This window comes from Canis lupus, chromosome 1, assembly GCF_011100685.1.
Source record: "Canis lupus familiaris isolate Mischka breed German Shepherd chromosome 1, alternate assembly UU_Cfam_GSD_1.0, whole genome shotgun sequence".
Taxonomy (NCBI): Eukaryota; Metazoa; Chordata; class Mammalia; order Carnivora; family Canidae; genus Canis; species Canis lupus.
This window is the reverse complement of record NC_049222.1, coordinates 102,572,144-102,596,540: the sequence shown is the minus strand read 5'-3', so window position 1 is coordinate 102,596,540 and position 24,397 is coordinate 102,572,144. Positions and strand designations below refer to the sequence as shown.

The 24,397-nt window shown below is 43.1% G+C and overlaps 1 protein-coding gene across 1 annotated transcript in view; it reads left to right on the top strand.

Annotated features, from left to right (window-relative positions):
- The window catches only part of NLRP5 (NLR family pyrin domain containing 5), a 38,850-nt gene extending 15,342 nt beyond the window's left edge, over positions 1-23,508 (top strand). Inside the window, exons 5-15 of the mRNA XM_038525525.1 lie at positions 769-825; positions 2,417-2,481; positions 4,115-5,769; positions 6,982-7,152; positions 9,173-9,340; positions 13,821-13,991; positions 15,922-16,092; positions 18,655-18,825; positions 20,052-20,222; positions 21,497-21,667; positions 23,264-23,508. Coding sequence (XP_038381453.1) covers positions 769-825; positions 2,417-2,481; positions 4,115-5,769; positions 6,982-7,152; positions 9,173-9,340; positions 13,821-13,991; positions 15,922-16,092; positions 18,655-18,825; positions 20,052-20,222; positions 21,497-21,667; positions 23,264-23,396 — 3,104 coding nt within the window. The 3' untranslated portion in view covers positions 23,397-23,508. The remainder of the gene's footprint in view (positions 1-768; positions 826-2,416; positions 2,482-4,114; positions 5,770-6,981; positions 7,153-9,172; positions 9,341-13,820; positions 13,992-15,921; positions 16,093-18,654; positions 18,826-20,051; positions 20,223-21,496; positions 21,668-23,263) is intronic.
- Positions 23,509-24,397: the final 889 nt, after the last annotated feature.

The window sequence follows — 24,397 nt, the reverse complement described above, 5'->3', positions numbered from 1 at the left end:
TTATTTTAATAATAAATTTCTTTTTTTTATTGGTGTTCAATTTGCCAACATACAGGATAACACCCAGTACTCATCCCGTCAAGTGCCCACTTCAGTTTCTGTCACCCATTCACACCTACCCCCCGCCCTCCTCCCTTTCTACCACCCCTAGGTCGTTTCCCAGAGTTAGGAGTCTTTATGTTCTGTCTCCCTTTCTGATATTTTCTACCCATTTCTTCTCCCTTCCCTTATATTCCCTTTCACTATTATTTATATTCCCCAAATGAATGAGAACTAATTTTTAATAAGCAGACACCATGGTTATTCTTGATAAGTTGTACACACCAGAGGCTGTGCTGTTTCTCTACCAAAACACCCAATTTTATCTTCAAAGCAACTCCACAACATAAGAACCATTATCCCAGTTTTATAGATGAACATACAGAAGCCTGTAAACTCAGCAAGTTAACTAAGACCTCACAAGCAGAAAGCGACAGAATTCCCACTTAAATCCTGTGTCTAACTCCAGACCCTTGGTTCTTATCCACCACGTTCTATCCCTCATTTTAATGACTGCCTAAAGGTCTCCAAAGAATTAAAAGCAAAAATGAGACCAGAACCTCATATCTTCTGACTTTTGAATCAAGTGCTCATTTTATAGTTAATCTCTCTAGCTGAGCCAGCGACTGCCATGTTTCAAACTGGTCCTGAGATGTGGGTCTGTACCATCTCTGATTCACATACTCCTATATGAGTGGGGGAGTTTATTCTTCCCTCTCTTCTTTACAGAAATTTCTCAAGCTATAGAACAAGATGGTGCCAGAGCAGCAGAGACAAAAGAACAAGGTAAAGAAAACTGATTCACTTTGTTTTTTTTCATCCTGGAATAGAACTTGGTGAAAACCAGTCTATGGAGTTTGCCTGGCAGAGGAGTCCACTGCCCCTTTGCTAATCCACATTTGTCTCTGATGCATCAGCCTCTTCCCCAAGAGCTCCTAGAATCATCACCAAGGACAGAGTCATGTATGCTCACTGTGATCATCTACAGTCACTGGGTATGAAGATAAATTCCAAAGACCTGTGATTCCAGTGAACTTGGGCATCAAGCACAAGCTCATTTGATAGGCACTAAATATAGAGATGAGTAGTCAAGCACTTTGTTCAAAATTACTTGGCTAGTGGTGATCTTTTTTTCTCCATTCTGTCAACCTTTGTTTCGTGAATACGTACCATTTAAAGAACTGTGACAGGAACACAGTGGTAAAATATCTATATATGGCCATGTAGAATTATATGTTAACTAAAAATACAAAATGAAGATGAGATACCAGGTGCCATGATTATATGACATGGCAAACAGCCTGTCAAGGAGGTGACAGTAGGCTTTCCTGAGGAATATTACTTGTGTCTTTTTTATTGAGCTATAATTCATGTTCCAAAAAGCTCACCCTTTTAAAGTGTACAGTGGGGTTTTTTTTGTATGTTCACATAGTTATGCAACTATCATCATTCTCTTATTCTCTTCCCAAATAAGAAATTCCAAATTTTTCTCTTCCTGAAAGAAATTCAAAACCCATTATCACTTTACATCTCTAATTCCCCAAGCCTATGCAACCACTAATAGACTTTCTGCCTCTACAAATTGGCCTAATCTGGACTTTTATATATGGATGATAGATAGATGATAGATAGATGGCATCCTACAAATGTGGCCTTTCATGACTGGCTCCTTTCATTTAGTATAATGTTCATCCATGTTGTAGCGCATACCAGCACTTGGCTCATTTCTACTATCCTATTGTGTAGATAGACCACATTTTCTTTATCTGTGCATCAGACAATGGACATTTAGGCTCTCTCTGCTCTCTGGCTATCATGAATAATGCCACTATGAACATTCATGTACAAGGAAGTGCTGATGGACAGAAGTGCTTTGATTTCATTTTTTAAAAATTTTATTTATTCATGAGAGACAGAGAGAGAGAGGTAGAGACATAGTCAGAGGGAGAAGCAGGCTCCAGGCAGTGAGCTCGATGTGGGACTTGATCCAAGAACTCCAGGATCTCACCCTAAGCTGCAGGCAGACGCTCAACCACTGAGCCACCCAGGCATCCCTAGTGCTTTGATTTCTGAGATATTTAATACAAGTTGGTGTTTGGGGTTTCAGAGGGGGAAAAAAGGTTCAGGAATGCTTCCTGCCCTTCTAATTAGACAACCTGAAGGATGGTGATGCCCAGAGTCAGTGATTTATGTGCCTTTCAAGCTAGGCTTTTATTCTACCTCTACGACCCAACCTATGTTAGCCTTAGGTGTGTTATGTAATCTTTCACTGGACAAAAGCTTGAAGACCTAGTGGTTGCCAGAATTGTCCATTTTCATTTGGGATGAGTAATAATAAATGCCAGTATTAACGACCTCTCAAGAATAATTGCCACAGACCAGGTGCTGTTCTCCACATCTTACAACTATGCTGTGGCATCCTACAGCAGTCTCATAGGGGAGGTATTAATATCCCCATTTTGTAGATGAACAAACCACCATTGAGGGCGAGATGGGGCTAAAATTAGGCTTATGGAGAAAGCAATAAGCAAACATCAGTTCAAAGGAAGTTCATGAAGAGAAACTTTTGTAATTATCACTTATAGGAAATGTATAAGAAGGAGTTTCTGGTTGGAGGTAAAACATGAGTTTTTGATGCATTGAATTTGAGGTTCCTGTGACATGTTAAGGTGATGAGTTTGACACATGAGCCTGGGACCTTGGGAAAGAAGTCAGCACCACAGACAGAGATTTGAAACTCTTGGTCACAGGTGTGACACTTGAGTCCGTGGGAGGAGAAGTGGCCAAGGAAGACCTGAATTCAACTGCAGGCTTACCTTTCTGGGGCTGCCTTACCTCTCTGAAAACCCACAGCCCAGGAACATAGTCTGTCCTTTGAGGGTAATGTATTGGTTTGAGCTCAGCAAAAAGAAGTTGTTCATATCTCAAGATCTTCTTCCTGTGGTTTTGATACAGGTCTCTTAATATCTGTCTCTGATACAGGATAATGGAGTTTAAGATTTAGAACTTCTCTGTAGAGATTTTATGTACAGATAGCAATTGCCTTATACACAAGAGAATCTTGCTGACTTTTAAAATATATATATATTAATAGTACTACCAGCAAATGTAAGGACCCAGGATTGGAGGGTTGGGTTTTTTTTTTCCCCCATATTATTGAGTACCTAGCAGATGTCAGAGATTATTGAAGAGAGGCTGGAGGTATGGAGGTAAAGTGCTTTCATAGGACTTAAATCACAATCTAGGAACTAGACAATAATATGCATAAAAGAATTACTGTTTATGACAAGTGCTATGATTAAAATAATGTGAAAGAATTATGGTTTGTAATGACGATAGTGGCTATTGATCATTTTTGCTAGGCCCCATGCTAATGAATTTTGAAGGCACATTCTCCCTTAAAGGTTTATGGCAACACTTTAAGATATGATGTTAATCCCATCTCAGAGACAGGGAAACTGAGGCTCAACTGACCCTGTACAGTAGAACTTGGAATTTCAAGTAGGATCTGGCTGACTTAAAAGGCCAGGATTGCCTTTTTATGCAGAGCTGGATTCCCCATGACTGGAGGTGTTTCTCCACAGCAGCCTAGAGATGCCCACCTGTCCTGCAAGCCTAGAATTCAGGGCCACAGTGCACACATCCTCAGCTTCCCTAAGCCTATCTGTCTTTCAGAGACCACATAGGAGTGTTTGTTATATATTATTCATTTAACAAATACTGGAGTGTCCACAGAGTGCCAGGCATTATCATAAATAATGAAGACATGACAGTAAATAACAAAGTCCCTGCATAGTCTACTGAGGGGAGTAGGATAGTAAGCCAAAAAAAATGTAATGTGTCAAGTAGGTAGTAAATGCTGAGAATAAAGATCAGGCTAAAGTGACAAATACTTATTTTGTAGGATATTCATAAGCATTGCGGAAGTGACCTTTGAAGGATGGAACTTGTTATCAGTACATTGCTAGGAAGGAACAAAAGAACCATGTGGGTAGCCTGTCTGACTTAGGATCCTCTGATTCTACATCCAGGATTTGGGGTTTGTTCTGTTTGGGTTTTTTTCCCTAAATTCCAGACTTTCTTCAAACATTGTCTCCTGTTTTTCTTCTCCCTTCCCCTGTCCAACTTGGGCCGTGGAGGTAACACATGGAACTACAAGGACTATGTGATGACAAAATTTGCTACAAAGTTAGATGAATACCATGGTTCTGAAAACTTTGCCTCAGACTATCCAGAAATGCAAACATTGCTTGGTGCTTTTAATCCAGACCAGAGGGGCTTCCAGCCTCGCACTGTGGTTTTGCACGGAAAATCAGGAATTGGGAAATCAGATTTGGCCAGAAGGGTCCTGCTGTCCTGGGCACAGGGTAAACTCTACCAGGGCATGTTTTCCTATGTCTTCTTCCTCGGTGCCAGAGAAATGCATTGCATGAAGGAGGGCAGTTTTGCAGAGTTGATTTCCAGGGAATGGCCAGACTACCAGGTCCCAATGATGGATATCATGTCCCAACCAGAAAGGCTCTTGTTTGTTGTTGATGGCTTTGATGACCTGGACTTTGCCTTCAAAGACAATGACCCGAATCTCTGTGAAGACTGGACAGACAAACAACCCACATCTGTTCTGATGCATAGTCTGCTGAAGAAAGTCTTGCTCCCGGAGTCCTCCCTGATGATCACTGTCAGAGACACGGGCATAGAGAAGTTAAAATCCATGCTCACATCCCCCCGTTACCTATTAGTCAGGGGCATCTCAGTGGAGAAAAGGATTCAGTTGCTTTGTCAGCACACAAAGAATGAGCATCTAAAGACACAAGTCTTGCATTCAGTGGTAGACAACCATCTGCTATTTGAGGAGTGCCAGGCTCCCATCTTGGGGTCACTCATCTGTGAGGCTCTGAATCTGCAGGAGGCATCAGGAAAGAGCCTTCCCCCTACCTGCCAAACTCTCACGGGCTTGTATGCCACTTTTGTGTTCCATCAGCTCACTCCACGAGATGCATCCCGGCGCTGTCTCAACCAGGAAGAGAGGGCCATCTTGAAGAACCTGTGCCTAATGGCTATGCGGGGAGTGTGGAATAGGAAGTTTGTGTTTTACAGAGATGACCTGAGTGTTCACAGGCTCAGGAAGTCGGAGCTCTCTGCTCTGTTTCAGACAAACATCCTCCTCCAAGATGGCAGCCATGAAAGGTGCTACACGTTCCTGCATGTCAGCCTCCAAGACTTCTGTGCTGCCCTGTACTATATTCTAGAAGGACTAGAAACGGAGTGGGATCCCTACCCTGTGTTCATGGAGAACATGAGGAGTTTGGTGGAGCTCAAACAGATCAGCTCCAATGCCCACTTGTTCCAGATGAAGCGTTTCTTGTTTGGCCTCATGAGCAAAGAGGTGATGGGAGCCCTAGAGGTCCTGCTTGGATGTCCTGTCCCCCTGGTGATGAAGCAGGGGCTTCTGTGCTGGATCTCTTTACTGGGTCAGCAGGCCAGCACTGCCACCCCACCAGACTCCCTAGATGCCTTCCACTGTCTTTTTGAGACTCAGGATGATGAATTTGTTCTCTTGGCATTGAACAGCTTCCAGGAAGTGTGGCTTCCAATAAACCGGCGTATGGACTTGATGGTGTCCTCTTTCTGCCTTCAGCGTTGCCAGTATTTGCAGAAAATTCGGATGGATGTCTGTGAAAGCTTCTTAAAGGATGAATTCACTGAGGCACATCCCCTAGCTCCCCAAGGGTGAGTCCTTTACCTCTGTCATTTTATTCTTTTTTCTTCCCGTCTTTATGGAGTTATAATCAAATAAAAACTACGTATTTAAGATGTACAACTTGGTAAAAACAATCCCCACGATTAAGCTAATTAGCATATCCATCACCTCACCTACACCTCACATTTTCGTGTGTGTTGCTAGTACTTAAGACCTATCCTTCTAGCAAATCATAAATATACGATACAGGATTGTTAACTGCAATCACATTGCTGTACATTAGATAACCATCTTGAGTAACTGAAACTCTGTACCCTTTGACCAACATTGCTGCTTTCCTGCTTCCCAGCCACGGGCAAACCACTGTCTTCTGCCTCCATGAGTTGGCCTATTTTAGATTCTGTGAGATCATATGCGTCTTCGTGTTACTGGCTTATTTCACTTAGTATAATGTCCTTTAGGTTCATTCATGCTGTTTCAAATGGCAGGATTTCCTTATTTTTAAAGCTGAGTATGGGCAGCCCGGGTGGCTCAGTGGTTTAGTGCTGCCTTCATCCCAGGGTGTGATCCTGGAGACCCAGGATCGAGTCCCATGTCAGGCTCCCTGCATGGAGCCTGTTTCTCCCTCTGTGTCTTTGCCTCCGTGTGTGTGTGTGTGTGTGTGTGTGTGTGTGTGTGTGTGTCTCATGAATAAATAAATAAAATCTTTTTAAAAAGAAAGCTGAGTAATATTTGCTGACATGTGTGTGTCACATTTTCCTTATTCACGCTTTAGCCATCAGTGGACACTTAGGTTGTTTCCATATCTTGGCTGTTGTGAATGACAGTGCACACATCTCTTCAGGATCCTGATTTCAGTTCTTTTGTATAAATGCAATTATTAGATCCTGTGGTAGCCCTATTTTTAATTTTTTGAGGAACTTCCATACTGTTTTCTATAGTGGCTGCACCATTTTACATTCAAGGGAGAGCTAGAATTGCAAGGCAAACCTGATCCAAGAGCTGGTGGCTCTATATCATCTTCATACATTCCCCCTGGCATAAAAAAAAATATTCAGGAGACAAGGTGGGTGTGAGAGTGCACAGTCCCAGCACAAAGCGACAATATTAAATTGTCCGGAGAACCTCTAAAGCCATCCCTATCTTGCCATAATAGACTTATTTTTCTCTTCTGACACTGCTACGGCAGTTGCTTCTGTTAAACTCCATCCTGTGGAAGTGTTTTTCCTTCTCCAATATAGGATGCCGATTAAGACCCTTGCTGATGAGTGGTGGGAAAGTCTCTGCTTGGTGCTTAGCACCCACCCGAGTCTGCAGCAGCTCGACCTGAGTGGCAGCACCCTGAATGAATGGGCCATGAAGACCCTCTGCATCAAGCTGAGACAGCCAACCTGTAAAATACAGAATCTGATGTAAGGCTGCCCTGGTACATGCCCCTTTGCATGGCTATGTTACCACGCTCCTCTCCCACCTATGAGAAAATATCCATCTAAGCATTTGGAATCAGAGGGGATAAGTGCTGTGGAAGATACAGGAGATAAATTCCCAAAAGCATGCAATAGGGAGTAACCAAAGACCCTGTGAAGGGATTATTGAGGTGGGTTCATTTACTCTAGGTATTGAAGGATGAATAGGAGTGCTAGCAGGGTTTTACTCTGGGTATTGAAGGATGAATAGGAGTGCTAGTAGGGGCAAAGGTAAGGGGGGCTCATTACAGGCAAATGGGTAGAGCATGAAGCCATTGCAAGATCAAAGTGCTAGACTTTGGCTTTAAATCAGTTCTTAATGCTTTCTGGTTCATTAACGTAACAAATATTTGAATTCACAGTAGGTGCCTGGGTCTGTGAGAGACCTCAGGAGTAGATGAAGGGCTAGTTCTGCAGACAAAGCTTCTATTCTGGACTCTTTCCTACAAGACCAAGAGAGAAGCACATGTGACACCCAAGACTAGGGCAAGTCAACTTCTCCATGCAAACATCTTCCCTTTCTTGCCACTTCCATCTCCTAAGTAGTTTTCATAAGCTGCACCGTGCCAGGGAGCCTGGCAAGGCCAGAGTCTTTGCAATGTTCTGTTCTCCTCCATCCTGCCCCAAACCCCTCTGTCGGCTTTACCTTAGCATTTCCCCCCAGGAACCCCCCTTCCCATCAGCTGTCCCTGCTCTCAGCTCCTGCTACACAGTGAGGAAACTGAGTCTGTGTCATCACTATATCGTAATACAGCAGTAAGGCATCATAATGGTCACAAGATTCGGACATTGTAAGGGTTTTAAGTAAATTCTCTAATGCCTCTTCAACTTCCTAAACTTCCTATTTCCCTAATTAGCTTTCACATCTCCTAAACTTTCCATGCCATTATATCTATATATTGGCAAATAACTTTTTTTTCCATCCAAGTGGTGTTACATTATACACAGTCTTCTGACATTTGACTTTCTTCAGCCTGAACTTAACCACATCTGTTTATAGTTCTGTTTTTTTTTTTTTTTTTTTTTTTTAGTTCTGTTATTTTTTTTTTTTTTAAGTAATCTCTACACTCAGCATTGGGCTCAAACTCATGACCCCTGAGATCAAGAGTTGCATGCCTGGGGCATCTGGGTGGCTCAGTGGTTGAGTATCTGTCTTTGGCTTAGGCCATGATCCCTGGATCCTGGGATGGAGTCCTGCATCAGGCTTCCCACAGGGAGCCTGCTTCTCCTTCTGCCCATGTCTCTGCCTCTCTCTCTCTCTGTGTCCCTCATGAATAAATAAATATATTTTTAAAAAGTTGCATGCTCTTCAGAATGAGCCAGCCAGGTGCCCCTATAGCTCTGTTCTTAATGGACTGACCATATTTCATTCTCCAGCATAACTCTCTTATTCAGCTCTTTAAGTGTCTCCCCATAAGATCAGGCTCTATGAGAATATGTAGCATCAGTGTCACTTAATACTATTTCCAGTGCCTGATGCATCATAGATGCTCAAGTATTTGTTGCTTTAAAATTAAATAACTGTAGAGTGTCTGGCTGGCTCAGTTGGTGGAGCATGCAACTCTTGATCTCGGGGTCATGGGTTTGAGCCCCCATGTTGGGTGTAAAGATCACTTTCAAAATTTTTAAAAATCTTTAAATAAATGGGGGATCCCTGGGTGGTGCAGCGGTTTGGCGCCTGCCTTTGGCCCAGGGCGCGATCCTGGAGACCCGGGATCAAATCCCACGTCAGGCTCCCGGTGCATGGAGCCTGCTTCTCCCTCTGCCTATGTCCCTGCCTCTCTCTCTCTCTCTCTCTCTCTCTCTCTGTATGACTATCATAAATAAATAAAAATTTTTAAAAATCTTTAAATAAATGCAAATAGTGAAAATAAGAGATTTGGGATGGGAGAAGAGGGGAAAAGAAAAAACTGGGATACAGCTATCACCTGTGTCTCATGCATATTTTCTGCTTTCTCTTGTGTAGATTTAAAGGTGCACAGGTTACCCTGGGTCTTCGTCATCTCTGGATGACTCTCATCACCAACCGCAATATTAAATGCCTTAACTTGGAAAGCACTCACCTAAAGGATGAAGATCTGATGATGGTGTGTGAAGCATTAAGACACCCAAACTGCTTGCTGGAATCTCTGAGGTATGTTCTGCTTATGGCTTTTATGGCTTTGGTTTTTCCTTTCTTGTCTTTCCTTTTTAAAGAATTGTTCACAGCAAGTTGCAAATGTATCAGAGAAGAGGACAATCTGGAGATGGTGGTGGTGGTTGTACAGCAGCGTGTATGTACTTCATGCCACCCTTCTGGGTACTTATAAATGATCAAGGTGGTAAACTTTGTTATGCATATTTTACTACAAAAAAAGTAAATTTCAAAAAGGTATTCAAATTGGCAAAGAAGAAGTCAAACTCTCCCTCTCCACAGATGACATAATACTGTATGTAGAATACCCAAAAGACTCCACCCCAAGATTGCTAGAACTCATACAGCAATTCGGCAATATGGCAGGATACAAAATCAATGCCCAGAAATCAGTAGCATTTCTATACACTAACAATGAGACTGAAGAAAGAGAAATTAAGGAGTCAATGCCATTTACAATTGCACCCAGAACCATAAGATACCTAGGAATAGACCTAACTAAAGAGGTAAAGGATCTATACCCTAAAAACTACAGAACACTTCTGAAAGAGATTGAGGAAGACACAAAGAGATGGAAAAATATTCCATGCCTATGGTTGGAGGAATTAATATTGTGAAAATGTCTATGCTACCCAGGGCAATTTACACATTCAATGCAATCTCTATCAAAATATCATGGACTTTCTTCAAAGAGTTGGAACAAATCACCTTAAGATTTGTGTGAAATCAGAAAAGACCCTGAATAGTCAGGAAAATATTGAAAAAGAGAACCAGAGCCAGGGGCATCACAATGCTGGATTTCAAGTTATACTACAAAGCTGTGGTCATCAAGACAGTGTGGTCCTGGCACAAAAACAGACACATAAATCAATGAAACAGAATAGAGAACCCAGAAATGGGCCCTCAACTCTATGGTCAACTAATATTCGACAAAGCAGGAAAGACTATCCACTGGAAAAAGGACAGTCTCTTCAATAAATGGTGCTGGGAAAATTGGACAACCACGTGCAGAAGAATGAAACTGGACCGTTCCCTTACACCATACACAAAGATAAACTCAAAATGGATGAAATACTAAATGTGAGACAAGAATCCATCAAAATAAAAAACAAACAAAAAAGAATCCATCAAAATCCTAGAGGAGAACACAGGCAACACCCTTCTTGAACTTGGCCACAACAACTTCTTGCAAGAAACATCTATGAAGGCAAGGGAAACAAAAGCAAAAGTGAACTATTGGGACTTCATCAAGATAAGAAGCTACTGCACAGCAAAAGAAACAGTCAACAAAACTAAAAGACAACCTACAGAATGGGAGAAGATATTTGCAAATGACATATCAGATAAAGGGCTAGTATCTAAGATCTATAAAGAACTTGTTAAACTCAACAGCAAAGAAACAATCCAGTCATGAAATGGGCAGAAGACATGAACAGAAATTTCACAGAGGAAGACATAGACATGACAACAAGCACATGAGAAAATGCTCTGCACCACTTGCCATCAGGGAAATACAAATAAAAACCACAAGGGGTAGTGGAAAGGGAGGTGGGCGGTGGATTGGGGTGACTGAGTGATGGGCACTGAGCGGAGGGCACTTGGCGGGATGAGCACTGAGTGTTATGCTAAATGTTGGCAAATTGAACTCCAATAAAAAAATTTAAAAACACACACAATGAGATATCACCTCACACCAGTGAGAATGGGGAAAATTAACAAGACGGGAACCAAGAAACGTTGGAGAGGATGTGAGGAAAGGGGAACCCTCTTGCACTGTTGATGGGAATGTGAACTGGTACAGCCACTCTGGAAAATTGTGTGGAGGTTCCTCAAAGAGTTAAAAATAGACCTGCCCTACAACCCAGCAATTGCACTGCTGGGGATTTACCCCAAATATACAGATGCAGTGAAAAGCCAAGACACCTGCACCCCAATGTTTATAGCAGTAATGTCCACAATAGCCAAACTGTGGATGGAGCCTCAGTGTCCATCGAAAGATGAATGGATAAAGAAGATGTGGTCTATGTATACAATGGAATATTACTCAGCCATTAGAAATGACAAATACCCATCATTTGCTTCGACACGGATGGAACTGGAGGGTATTATGCTGAGTGAAGTAAGTCAATCGGAGAAGGACAAACATTATTTGGTTTCACTCATATGGGGAATATAAAACATAGTGAAAGGGATTATAGGGAAAGGAGAGAAAATGGGGAAAATCAGAGAGGATGACAGAACATGAGAGACTCCTAACTCTGGGAAACGAATAAGGGGTAGTGGAAGGGGAGGTGGGCAGGGGGAATGGAGTGACTGGGTGATGGGCACTTGATGGGATGAGCACTGGGTGTTACTATATGTTGACAAATCGAACTCCAATAATGGAGTGTAATGGACAGTATATGTAACTATAGTATAGTGTCAAACTGTGGACACTAACCAACATGTGGATGTCCTCCTGTGTCGTTTATCACATGTGCAGGTTCATAAAAGCATGCCATCCCCAAGATCCAGAAGTGCCACCACTCTGTTCCCTTTTCCAGCCACACCATCCCTAATCACTGAAAGTAACTGAGGTTTCCCATCTCCATAATTTTGTCATGTGGACAATGCTTTATCAGTGGAATCACACAGTATGTCACTACCCTCAGATTGGCTTGTTTCCCTTTTTATTTTTTTTAAGATTTTATTTATCTGACAGTACAAAAAGGGGAGCAGCAGGCAGAGGGAGAAGGAGAAGCAGGCTCCCCAGTGATCAAGGAGCCTGACTCAAGGCCCGACTTGAGCCAAAGGCAGATGCTTAACCTACTCAACCACCCAGGTGCCCCTCTCTATTTTTTTTAATTTGTATTTTTTGAGAGAGCACAGCAGGAATGGGGGGAAGTGAGGGAAAGGGAGAGAATCTTAAGCAGAGTCCATGCTTAGTGTGGAGCCTGACATGGAGCTCAATCTCATGACCCTAAGGGCATGACCTGAGCCAAAGAGTCAGATGCTTAACAAACTGAGCCACCCAGACACCATGAGATTGGCGGTTTTCAATCAGCAAATGCCCTCAGATCTATCATCTGTCCTGTTCTGTGTATCACATTCATTTTTAGTGCTGAGTACTATTCAATAGGACGGATACACCACATTTGGTATAGCCATTCACCTGTCCAGGGATGTTTTGGTCCTTTCCAGTTTGGGGCTATTACCACAGTTCTGTAGATCCTAAGCATGTGTTTTGCCAATTAGATTAACTTGGGCTAAAGACACTGCTACTGGATGCTTTTGGTATGCTGAGACAGAGAAACATGAGCTCTGTTTTAAGCTTTAATTGACACACAGCAACTGTGGAAGAGTATTTTGCTTTGCACCACATGAATATTTTTGCTCTGTAACCTGTGAGCTGCCATCCCAAGCCAGGTGCCTACCCTCATCGAGATGACAAGATGACTTTCTAGAGAACAAAACAAATACCATATGGCCTCACATACGGAATTAAAAAAAAAAAAAGCTGAACTCATGCCTGGGTGGCTCAATTGGTTAAGCATCTGCCTTCAGCTCAGGTCATGGTCCCAGGGCCCTGGGGATTGAGCCCCACGTCAGGCTCCCGGCTCAGTGAGGAGCCTGCTCCTCCCTTTCTATCTGCTTCCCTCCCCGCTGCCCCTTGCTTGTGATCTCACTCTCTGTCTCTCTCATTCTCTCTGTCTCTCAAAATTTTTAAAAAGCTAAACTCAAAAACAGTAAAATGGTGGTTATCTGGGACTAGAGGAGTGGGGGAAAATAGAAATATACTGTTGAAAGGTACAAACTTGCAACTAGTAGGTAAATAGATCCTGGAGACCTAGCACACAGTATATATATAGACAAAGATACTGTGTTACAAAACTCAAACTTGCTAAGAAACTAGATCTTAATTATTCCCACCACAAAAAAGAAATAATTATGTGACCCAATAGAGGTGCTTGAGAATACTACAATGGCGATCATACTGCAGTATATAAATGTTTCAAATCAATGTGCTTATACCTTAAATGTATACAGTTTATAGGTCAGATATATTTCAAGTTTTTAAGTGCAAATGTGTGAAATATTGGCTGGTGATCATTGTTATGCATAAAATAATGCTGGAGACCATTGCTACGCACAAAATAACGCTGGAGGAACACATGTACAAGGGAAATTCATGCCTTGTTTTTAGGCAGATAGGGATTTGGGTAAAATGGGGGTGGGGCAGGCACAGTTAGGTAAGGTTTTGAGACTGGCTAACTCAGAAGAGGGGATATTCCAGAGACTTAAATGAAAAACTGAACCACATAAAGATATGGGGCTGGGGATGAGGAGGGATGTTACAAACAGAACAACTAGCAAATGCTCAGACCTTGAGCCTGGAGCAGTGTCCAGAAATCAGCAAAAGGGCCAGAGTAGCTGGAGCACAGGGAAATGGGTTGCTCTGGGGAAGAGAGGAGAATGTATTTCACATTGTTTATCTCTGCAGGTTGGATCACTGTGGACTAACCCCAGCTTGTTGCCTGGTGATCTCCCAAATCCTTGTTACATCCATCAGCCTAAAATCTCTCAGCCTGGTAGGAAATAAGGTGACAAACCAGGGCATAAAGCCTCTCTGTGACGCCTTGACAGCCTCACAGTGCACGCTGCAGAAAATGATGTGAGTTGCACTTCTTTCCACCCAGGGTTCCTTTCTCTTAACTGACATGGTCCAAGTGGTGGGGAAGGAGAGAGTGGAATCATTGGGTACCTAAGCCAAGGGTTAGAACGGGAGTTCTGACCCTATGGGAGTACCCCAATATTGAGGCATAAAAAAAGACCAGTAAATAACATCTGTGTCTTTGCTACCAAACTCTGAACAATATATAAAAGTCTAGGAGAGAACCCAAACTCATAGAACCAGAGAGTAGAATGGTGGCTGCCAGGGGCTGGCAGTTAGGAAAAGAAATAGGGAGAAGTTGGTTAAAGGGTACAGATGTACAGTTAAAGAACTCCTGGGGATCTAATATACAGCATTCTGCTTATAGTTAGCAATGCTGTGTTGTATACTGGAAAGTTTCACCAATGCCCAAATCCCGGAGAGTCTTAGCTTATGGTTGGAGTTGCCATCCCTGGCGTCCTTGAGCACCAAGCTCTGTGCTGTTTATTCCCATTAATGCCAACTTTACAAACAACCTGCTAGGTAGGAATTATTTTTACCTCATTTTCTGATAAGGAAAACAGAATCCAGAAGAAAGGAAATCTCTTATCTAAGGCCATATAGGGAATAAGAGACAAAGCTAAAATATGACCCCTGGCTTGATAACTAAGGCTTAGAAATCTCCCCCTTGATGACCTACAATCTGGGCAAAGTTGCTTCCCCCACTATTCCCAAAACGTGTCTTGTCAATAACCTACCTCTTTCATGAGGAGTTTGATTCTAAAGTCATAACAAAAATTGAAAACAAAATGGCACAAATTACCCTTTAAAGTCCTGAGGTGGAGGGTTGGAGGCAGGAAATCGCATTAGAAGCCAACATATCTTCTCTCCCTCAGTCTATAGGAGAGGGGGAAAACTTTCCCTCTATCCTCTTAGGTTAAATATCTGAGGCCTGCAAATTAAATTGATGATTGACAGGAGAAAAGGCACACATATTTTATGGGTACTACTTTTTTTTTTTTTTTAATGCATGGAAGCTTCACAGAAAAGATGTGAGAAACCCTAAAAGTGGTTAGAATCAAGCTTCTATATCATTTTAACAAAGTTATGCTAAACTGTGGAGAAGTAACTAGACAAAAGGAGTTTGAGGCTTTTAGGGACTGATAAATTGTGGGTAGGCAACTAGGAAATATGAGGGGTAAAAGTTATATGCTAATTCATCTCCATGTCATGTCCATTTCCAGTGACAAAAGTCATTCTCTTGTACCAAAGGGGGGGATACATGTACAAGGGTAGTTCATGCCCTGTTTTTAGACAGATGGGAAAAAGCAGAGAGCCCTTCCTGTGTCTGTTTTTCCTTAGTTGCTTTCAGCTCAAGATAATCCTTACACTAAAATGGCGTATTTCGGGCTTACATATCCTGACCCCCTTCTAATCTGACCCAGCCAGTATTTCTTCATCCAAACATCTCCATCAGTAAATGGAGTAAATGGTTGCTATATGCACTTCTCTATGCACTTAGATGGAGTTAATTTATTTAACTTTGTCACAATGAGAGTAGTACTATTAGGCTCTTAATTTCAAGTGCTATTGCATATTAATCTTTGAAAAACAGGTGGAAGGTCACCTTCTAAATAGGAAGGTCCCTAATCTTGGCAACACCTCACACCATAGTACACACGAGGAGCAAAGATACCTGGATGGAGAACAGGTTGACTTTGTCCATGTGTTTCCCATTATGGGTGATGGCTAATCTAGTCACCTACACCATTTAGACTATTAGGGTTGGGTTTGCAAGTTCAATGCAGACACAGTGTGACCTCAGCATATGTCTGCAAGACCATGGTCAGCCATGGGGGTGGTATTTCTTTCCCGTCCTTACAAGGAGGGAGGGGTAGAACCTTAGGAATAGACCTTCATCCTTTCTTTCCTGGGGGCTCTCTCCTTGCAGACTGGGGAAGTGTGGCCTCAAGGCTCCCGACTGCCAGGACCTGGCCTCAGCCCTCATCAGCAACCAGAGTTTGACACACCTGTGCCTGTCAAGCAACAGCCTGGGGAGCGAAGGCATGAATCTGTTGGGTCGAGCCATAAAATTCCCCAACTGTGGACTACAGAGGCTGATGTGAGTCCAGCTCACTTCCCTGGGTGGACTGCATTGTTTTGTTACAAACAGTATGTACCACTTGCCACACACAAAGTAGCAGGAACAAAGCTGTCATGATGAAGGTAGCTGATAGGAGCTGCATTTTGTCCCCGCCCATTTCTTCCTTCCGTGGAAAATTCTATCTCTGTTCCCATCTTCTTACAGTGAGAAGTCATCCTTCATCCAGATACAGACGTTTCTCGTTGTTTCCTGCAGTTATGTTCTGTAAAGTCACCACAAACACTGAACCACTTCTCCCTGGGTAAACACAGCATTAGGTTCCTGTGAGCCCCTGGTCACATTTTCAACCAACCAGAACCTAATCTTACTTTGTGCGTTTCTGTTTAAAGACTCCGTATTTAATACATAGTGTTGATTTATTGACATTGAACTCGCGGCCAACAGCACCACGACTCATGCCTGAATGAAGCTCATCTATGACGGATCTTCTCCATCTACACAGCACTGCCTTCTTGCACATGGAAACACTGGACAGCACTCCAGCTCTGCACATTAGTGCCACATTTTATTTTTATTTATTTATGATAGACACACACACACACACACACACACACACAGAGGCAGAGACACAGGCAGAGGGAGAAGCAGGCTCCATGCACATGGGACGTGGGACTCGATCCCGGGTCTCCAGGATCGCACCCTGGGCCAAAGGCAGGCGCCAAACGGCTGCGCCACCCAGGGATCCCTAGCGCCACATTTTAAACAGCAAAGTCATCAACAAAAACCACAAAAATGCAGAAAACGTGGCAATAACTGGACCATGAAAAGGATACTTATTTATGATGAATTTGAAATGAGGCCAGCCTCAGCTGGGAACGTGTGCATTGGGGAGCTCAAATATTTCTCTGCTCTGCCCGTGCACGCATGTCCATGAACAGTCATGAGCACAAGTATGGATTTGGAGGGCAGCAAATAAATTTTAGCAAGCAGACAAATGTGCAAACACAGAATCCATGAATGAGGATCAACCATACTCACTGAACACCTAATGTAGGCAAACACATAGTTGGTAGGGATGCACAGGCAACCAATGTGGTCTCTGAGTTTACAGAGCTTAGGTTTTGGTAGGGAGAGCTGGGTAATTGAGATTTTTAGATGATGGTAATGGTGACACAGGGTTGGTAGCCACAGGGGTGATGCTCCACTACTCCAGACAGTACCATGCACATGGCTAGGGGATGCTGTGTACTCTAGCATACAGCAAGATGTTTCAGTAAGTTCTTTAAAAGTACCCCATCGCCAGATTACCCTTCTAGCCTACATCTTTCATCTTTCATCTGAGATCAAAGGATTATTACATCTGTTCCACACTGTCAGCTTGCCTTGCTGGGGCCACTTTGCTTTCAGCCATTTTACCCCGTTGACCAATTAGTTCACCAATAACCCTATAAATAATTTTTAAAATCAACATATGTTAATGGTATACCTGTAGCCAGAAATTCTGTTAAAGAATATAACTTTAATATACATGTCTACTTTGTGAGTTGCAAGGTGCCTCAGTGAATAAGTGATGAGAAGAGTCTGAACTCTTCCTCCTTCCCACTTTGGGGAGGGAGTATAGTGAACCCTCCCCAAAATGTTCATGTCCTAATCCCTGTAAATATGTAAACTCACATGGCAAAAGGGACTTTGCAGGTGTGATCAAGTTAAGGATCTTGAGATGGGGAAATTATCTTGGATTATCTGAGTAGTCCTAATGTAATGAAAGGGGGCATTATAAGGGAAAGAGAAGCAGGAGAAGGAGGTGTGATAACAGAGGGTAGATATAATTGCTGACTGAAGACCAGGAGTTAAAGACTATGCGCTGCCTACTATAAAAGCTAGAAAAGGCAAGAAAACCAATTCTCCCCTGGAGCCTCCAGAAGGAACACAACACTGCTGACCTTTTGATTTTTACCCCAGTAAGATACTGAACTCCATAACAGTAAGATCATAAATGTGTATCTTAAGCCACTAAGTTTGTGGTATTTGTTACAGCAGGAATAGGAAAATAACACCTCAAATATGAAGAAAAATTAAAAAGTGACAATATCCTTTTCATGGTCCAGTTAGTATCACATTTTCCACATTCTTTGGTTTTCATTGGTGATCTTGCTGTTTAGCACATTTTTTTTTAGCACGATATTTTAATGTGTAGAGCTGTAGCGCTGTCCAGTGTTCCAATGCACAAGAAAGCCATGCTGTGTGGGTAGAGAAGATGCTTCATAAATGAGCTTCATTCAGGGACAAGTTATGGTGCTATTGACCCCAAGTTCAATGTTAATGAATCAACAATATGTATTGAATAAAGAAATGCATAAAGCAAGGTTAGGTACTGAACAGCATTCAGCCACGTGCATTATGTCAGGCATTGTGCTAAGCACTCCATGGTTGTCCTATTACCCAAGCCAAAACCTTCTTAAAGTCCTCCTTAAATAATCCTCTCCCAAAGGAGGAGCAAACTGAAGCTAGCAGAAGTGGCTTACCTGAGGTTACACCAAGTCATGAATATGACCTCTTTCCCTTGTGTGTGCCCCACAGACTAAACGAATGCAACCTGGATGTTGCTGGCTGTGGCTTTCTTGCATTTGCACTTATGGGCAACAGACATCTGACACATCTGAGCCTTAGCATGAATCCCTTGGAAGATGATGGGATGAACCTTCTGTGTGAAGTCATCATGGAACCATCTTGTCACCTCCAGGACCTAGAGTAAGTTTCAATGGTTGTTGGGGGTCAGCTCTACTATATAGGGGTTTGGAGTTCCTAGAAAATCCAGAGATGTGAGCAGGAAGACTGGTACCCAAGATTAGTTCTTAGGTCAGATGATGCTCGTGTTTTCCAGGGGACACTGCAATGAGTGTGGGTAGAACACGAAATGAGTCCACACAGGAGCCCCGTGGCAGGATTTTTGGAGCTTAGGTCACTCTTGATTTCTAAAACCTGTTCACTTCTCAGAAGACCTCTTTTTGCCCTGAGTTACTCTTCAGCTGTTCATTCTATACAGAATGAGGGTAGAGATGGAGGGGCGCTTTCCTGACACCTTTTCCCTCTGAGGCTCAAATTTCTTTACCTTTTATTGGACTGTTCTACTCAATAAGAGTATTCCATCATTGAACAGACTATAGGAAAGTTAACAAATATCAATGAGCAGAAATAAATCTCCAATCTAACAACCAATCCATAAATGCTGTTAATACTTTGACAAATTCCTCCTGCAGTTCCACTGAAAGCATTCTTGCCACATGGCAGGCACAGGACTTTAAATATTTTACACGTTTAGACTCATGTAGTTCCCTACCAATCATTTCCAGGGGAAACCAGAACTCCCTAGAACCCAAAACCTTGCCTTTGGTCTCACGTTCTGTCCCTTAAGGATCGCAGACCATAACAGTAAACAAAGTATGGCATGGTATTCCACTTAATGATGCATGGTAACTTTAAAAATCCCCTAAAACTAGACACTGAGCTTGTGCCCAATGGTTTGGTCATGTGTACCTTGTAAATATTTGTGTACTTGGTACCCCAAACCCATCTAGCATTTCAGCACCTTCTGTCATCTTTCCTCACCCTCTCAGGAACTCTATCAACTTCTCTCGTGTGTGTGTGTGTGTGTGTGTGTGTGTGTGTGTGTGTGTGTGTGTTTCTTTCTGTTCGTCCACTAAGGAGAATCTTTATCCCATCTCCAGGTGGGAAGCAAGCTCTGATGTGCTTATTTCTTTTTCTAAAGATACCTCCAGCCACATCACATGCTTTCCCCACCTACCACTATCATCCCTCCTCACCTGAACCACTGGATGCTGCACAGCCTAAGCCATTCCCAGGGATAGACAAAAAGGTTATCAGTGAGGAAAGAGTCAAGGAAAGCCCCACCGATGTTTCTGGGCACCATCCCCCTCTGGCACTCTCCTCAAATGACACAGGTTCTCCTCTTGCAGATTGGTTAAGTGTCATCTCACTGCCGGCTGCTGCAAGAAACTGTCCCATGTGATTGTGAGGAACAAACACCTGAAGAGCCTGGATCTGGCCGTGAATGCCCTGGGTGATGATGGCGTCACAGCCCTGTGTGAGGGGCTGAAGCACAGGAAGGCTTCTCTGAAGAGGCTTGGGTGAGTTCCCGGGGTCCCCTGTATGAGGCCTGGGTGACAAGGGAGATCAGAGCATGAAGTTGCTGAACAAAACAGCGTTCCAACTCTCACACCTCCATTTGAACCTGCCTTTGTTCCTCCTGGTGCTTAAGAAAGGACCTCCCCCCCCGCCCCCGCCCCACTTCTAATCAACCTTAAGACATTGCATAGGATAGCTCTGGGCTTTCTACTGTGAAACCACTTATATATTCCTTCTGAATATTCCCTTCCTTCTGAAACAATAAAGGAAGAATCCCTACATCTATCAGATTAACCTCATTCATGTTGGGAATCTATGAACTGCCTTACACTATCACTGAATTACTTCCCCTTGCCTCTTTCCACAGCCTCCCTAATAGAGACTTCCTGTTTTCATAGATGCTTAGATATTATTTTAGAAGCAAAACCAATAATAATGTTTATTCAATCCCACCTTACCACCTAACTATAGGCAGTTATACCTACTTGAGCTATGTCCCACGACTTTTTACTCTATCACAAGAAATTCCCAAATACACAAAATCTAGAACAATTGGGGCACTGAAAATCTTATGCTTACCACCAGGTTTAAATGATTCTCAATATTTTGCTCTATGGCGTGAACCATTTCATAGTGAGTTATAGTTGTTCTGCCTCTGAATACCTCAACATGCATCTCCAACATAGGGGAACATGGCTACCATCCAATTACTACATCTAACAATATTGTTTCGCCCTCAGTGCTCTTAGGCTAAAATCCTAAATCTTAATGTGACCTAAAGTGGCTAGCCTCCTCTCACATGATGGCCTCTGGCTCCCCTGTAGCCATCTGGTTCACTCTCCGTGTCTCATATATGACCCACTCTTCCTTCCACAAGAGCCAAGTACGTGCAATTTCCTAAGCCCTCCTTGCTACTTCCTGCCCTGGTTCCTTTTTCTCTTGGGTTTCGGGTGAAATGCAGGTTCTCAGCAAGTCTTCCTCCATGTGCCTTCTCTTGTTCCCTGGTTACAGGCTCTCTCACCTTTGATCTTTTATTCTTTTCACAACTGGAATTAAGTTACCCAGCAGCTCTTAACAGGAGAACCAGCAGCAGTGGTAGCACCATCCTTTGGGAATCTGTTAGAAATGCAAATGTCCTGGTTCCTCCCCAGAATTGCTGAACCAGAAATGCCAGGGGTAGAGCCCACCACTCCATTTTAAGCATTAATGTGAAAGTCCAATGAGTTGAGGGGTCAGTCACTGAACTTTGGAGGCATTTCTTGTGTTGACCCTGCAGGTTGGAGGCATGTGGACTGACTTCCGGCTGCTGTGAGGTCCTTGCCTCGGCTCTCCTCTGCAGCCAGCGCCTGACCAGCCTGAATCTGATGCGGAATGATTTCAGCCCCATGGGAATGACGAAGCTGTGCCCAGCCTTTGCACAACCCACATCCAACCTGCAAATAATCGGGTGAGTACCTGGCGATTGTCTTCCAAGATGCAAACCACCTTCTGCTACAGGCATGCTGGTTGGTGGAGAAACCCAGAAGCTGATATGGTGGCTTAGCAACTAGGTCCTTGTTTCAACCACTAAGTGCCCACTGTGCTCCGGGCACTGTGCTGGGGATACAGGGATAGAGATGGAGGTGTGAGGTTCCTGATATCATGGGGCTTACTTTTGGATGGATTTAGGAAGAATGGAGAGACCACATACACATCAGATGTTTATCCTTAAAAAGCTAATAATAGAATTGCTATATAATCCAACAATTCTACTTCTGGGTACCTACCCAAAAGAATGGAAACCAGGATCTAGAAGAATTATTTGTAGACCTGTGTTTATAGCAGCACTATTCACAGTAGTCAAAAAGTAGAAGCAACCTAGGCATCTGTTGTCAGGTGAAAGGGTAAATGAAATGTGGTATATCCACACAGTCCAATCTCATTCAGCATTGGAACAAAAGGAAGTTCTGATACATGTTACAACCTGGATGAACCTTAAGGACGGTTATGCTCAGTGAAGTAAGTCTGATGCAAGAAGACAAATACTGTGATTCTACTTAAGTGGGGTTCCTAGAGCATCCAAATACATACAGACAGAAGGTAGATGGTGTGGCACCAGGTGCTGTGGGAGAGGGATGGGAAGTTGGTGTTTAATGGGCAGAGTCTTAGTTGGGAAAGATGAAAAGTTTACAAGGATAGATGGTGGAGGTGGCTGCACAGCAGTGTGAGTATGATAAATGCCACCAAACTACACACTGAAAAACGGTTAAGACGGACAGCACATTGAGGTTGGTTTTCCCATATTTATTTCAATAGCAAACTTCCCTGAGAAACTCTTCTATGTGACCCAGCTTCCAGTGGTTGGGTTTGTGCAGGAGCCAAGTGTCAGTATATAGATGTAACAGGGTGGTTGTAGTGTGGGATCTGAGGAGCAAAATGGATTGGAAGGCATGGCTCAGTGGATTTGGAGATCCCAACATGGCCAAGGAGAACTGTCACAGTGATCTATTTTGCAAATGAGCTAGAAGGGCAGAAGATTGGGTTGAAAGAGCATGTTTGGACAAGTTCAGCCTGTGACCATGGAACTTAGCACTTGAACCTGCAAAGAGGAATCAGACCTTGATTTTACTAATGGACCTTTCAGAAGCCTATTTCCCTATCCACAAAATGGAGATGATTCTGTGTATCTATTTGAATACCTGTTTCTCTCTCTTGTCCTAGAATATAAGCTTCATGAGGTTTAGGGACTTTGGCTTGCTCATCACTGCCTCAAAACACTATTATAGGGCCTGGCACAAAGTAGGTTCTCAGGAAAGAGTTCATGGATAGATGAATTATCACACCTGCCTTTTAGGACCATGGTGAGGGGCAGATGCCTATAAAAGCTCAGTGTAGCACCTAATACATCTAAGCGTGCTTTTACAGGTAGGGATTTACTCTTATTCTATGGAGCACCTCAAGAGTACAAGAAGAGGTTTTAGATCCTTGATGCACTAAGGAAATTTTAAGGAAAGGAGAAGTAGTCAGAAGCAAATTCCCAGAGTAATGTATCTCTCTTCTCCAGGCTGTGGAAATGGGAGTATCCCACTCAAATAAGGAAGCTGCTGAAGGAAGTCCAGCTAGTCAAGCCACAGATTGTCATTGGTGATGATTGGTATTCTTTTGACGAAGATGACCGGTACTGGTGGAAAAGCTGAAGACTCCTCCCACCCCACCCACTCTGATGGAAGAACATTAAAAATAGTCTTCTGGGGTAAGCTGTCCCAGAAACTCCCTCTTGGGGATAGAATATTAGTTCTGGTTCTCACAAAGCCCTCAGTGACATAGGCTGTGACTTTCAAATCCTAGGATCTCAGTATCTGTGAAATGTCTGTCCTATCTTGGAGCATATAGAGAAAATTGAATAAACATGGAGAGCATTCAAGGAATAATTACAATGTGACCTTCTTGGGTAGTTCCAAGAGAAGAGTGGGAGGGCTTAGTCCTAAAAGTGGCCCCCAAATGTTGATGACACAACTCTGCTGGTGTTAAAAAAAAAAAAATCAAAGTACAATCTGAAAGTCAAAGGATGGTGTGACTATCATTATCTAAATATAAACACAGGGATAGGGATCCCTGGGTGGCGCAGCGGTTTGGCGCCTGCCTTTGGCCCAGGGCGCGATCCTGGAGACCCGGGATCGAATCCCACGTCGGGCTCCCGGTGCATGGAGCCTGCTTCTCCCTCTGCCTGTGTCTCTGCCTCTCTCTCTCTCTGTGACTATCATAAATAAATAAATTAAAAAAAATAAATAAATAAACACAGGGATACCTGGGTGGCTCAGTGGTTGAACCTTTGGCTCAGGTCCTGATCCTGGGGGCCTGGGATTGAGCCCTGCATCAGGCTCCCCCACGAGAAGCCTGCTTCTCCCTCTGCCTATGTCTCTGCCTCTCTGTGTGTCTCTCATAAAAAAATATTTAAAACATGTATAGAAACACAAACTGAACATGTTTCTTAGTGTAGTTAATGAACTGCTCTACCACCATCGCTGAGAAGAGCAGACTGCTGATCTTATGTAGGTAGGGATGTGGGAGAAGCATGGAGTTCAGGGATTGGTGAATCTTCGGAATGAGTTGATCTGTAGTCTCTTCAGTAAGGCTGCTTAGCAGTCACAGGTGTGTTTACTGGGGTGAATCTCTTCCTGATTGGCTGAATCTCAGA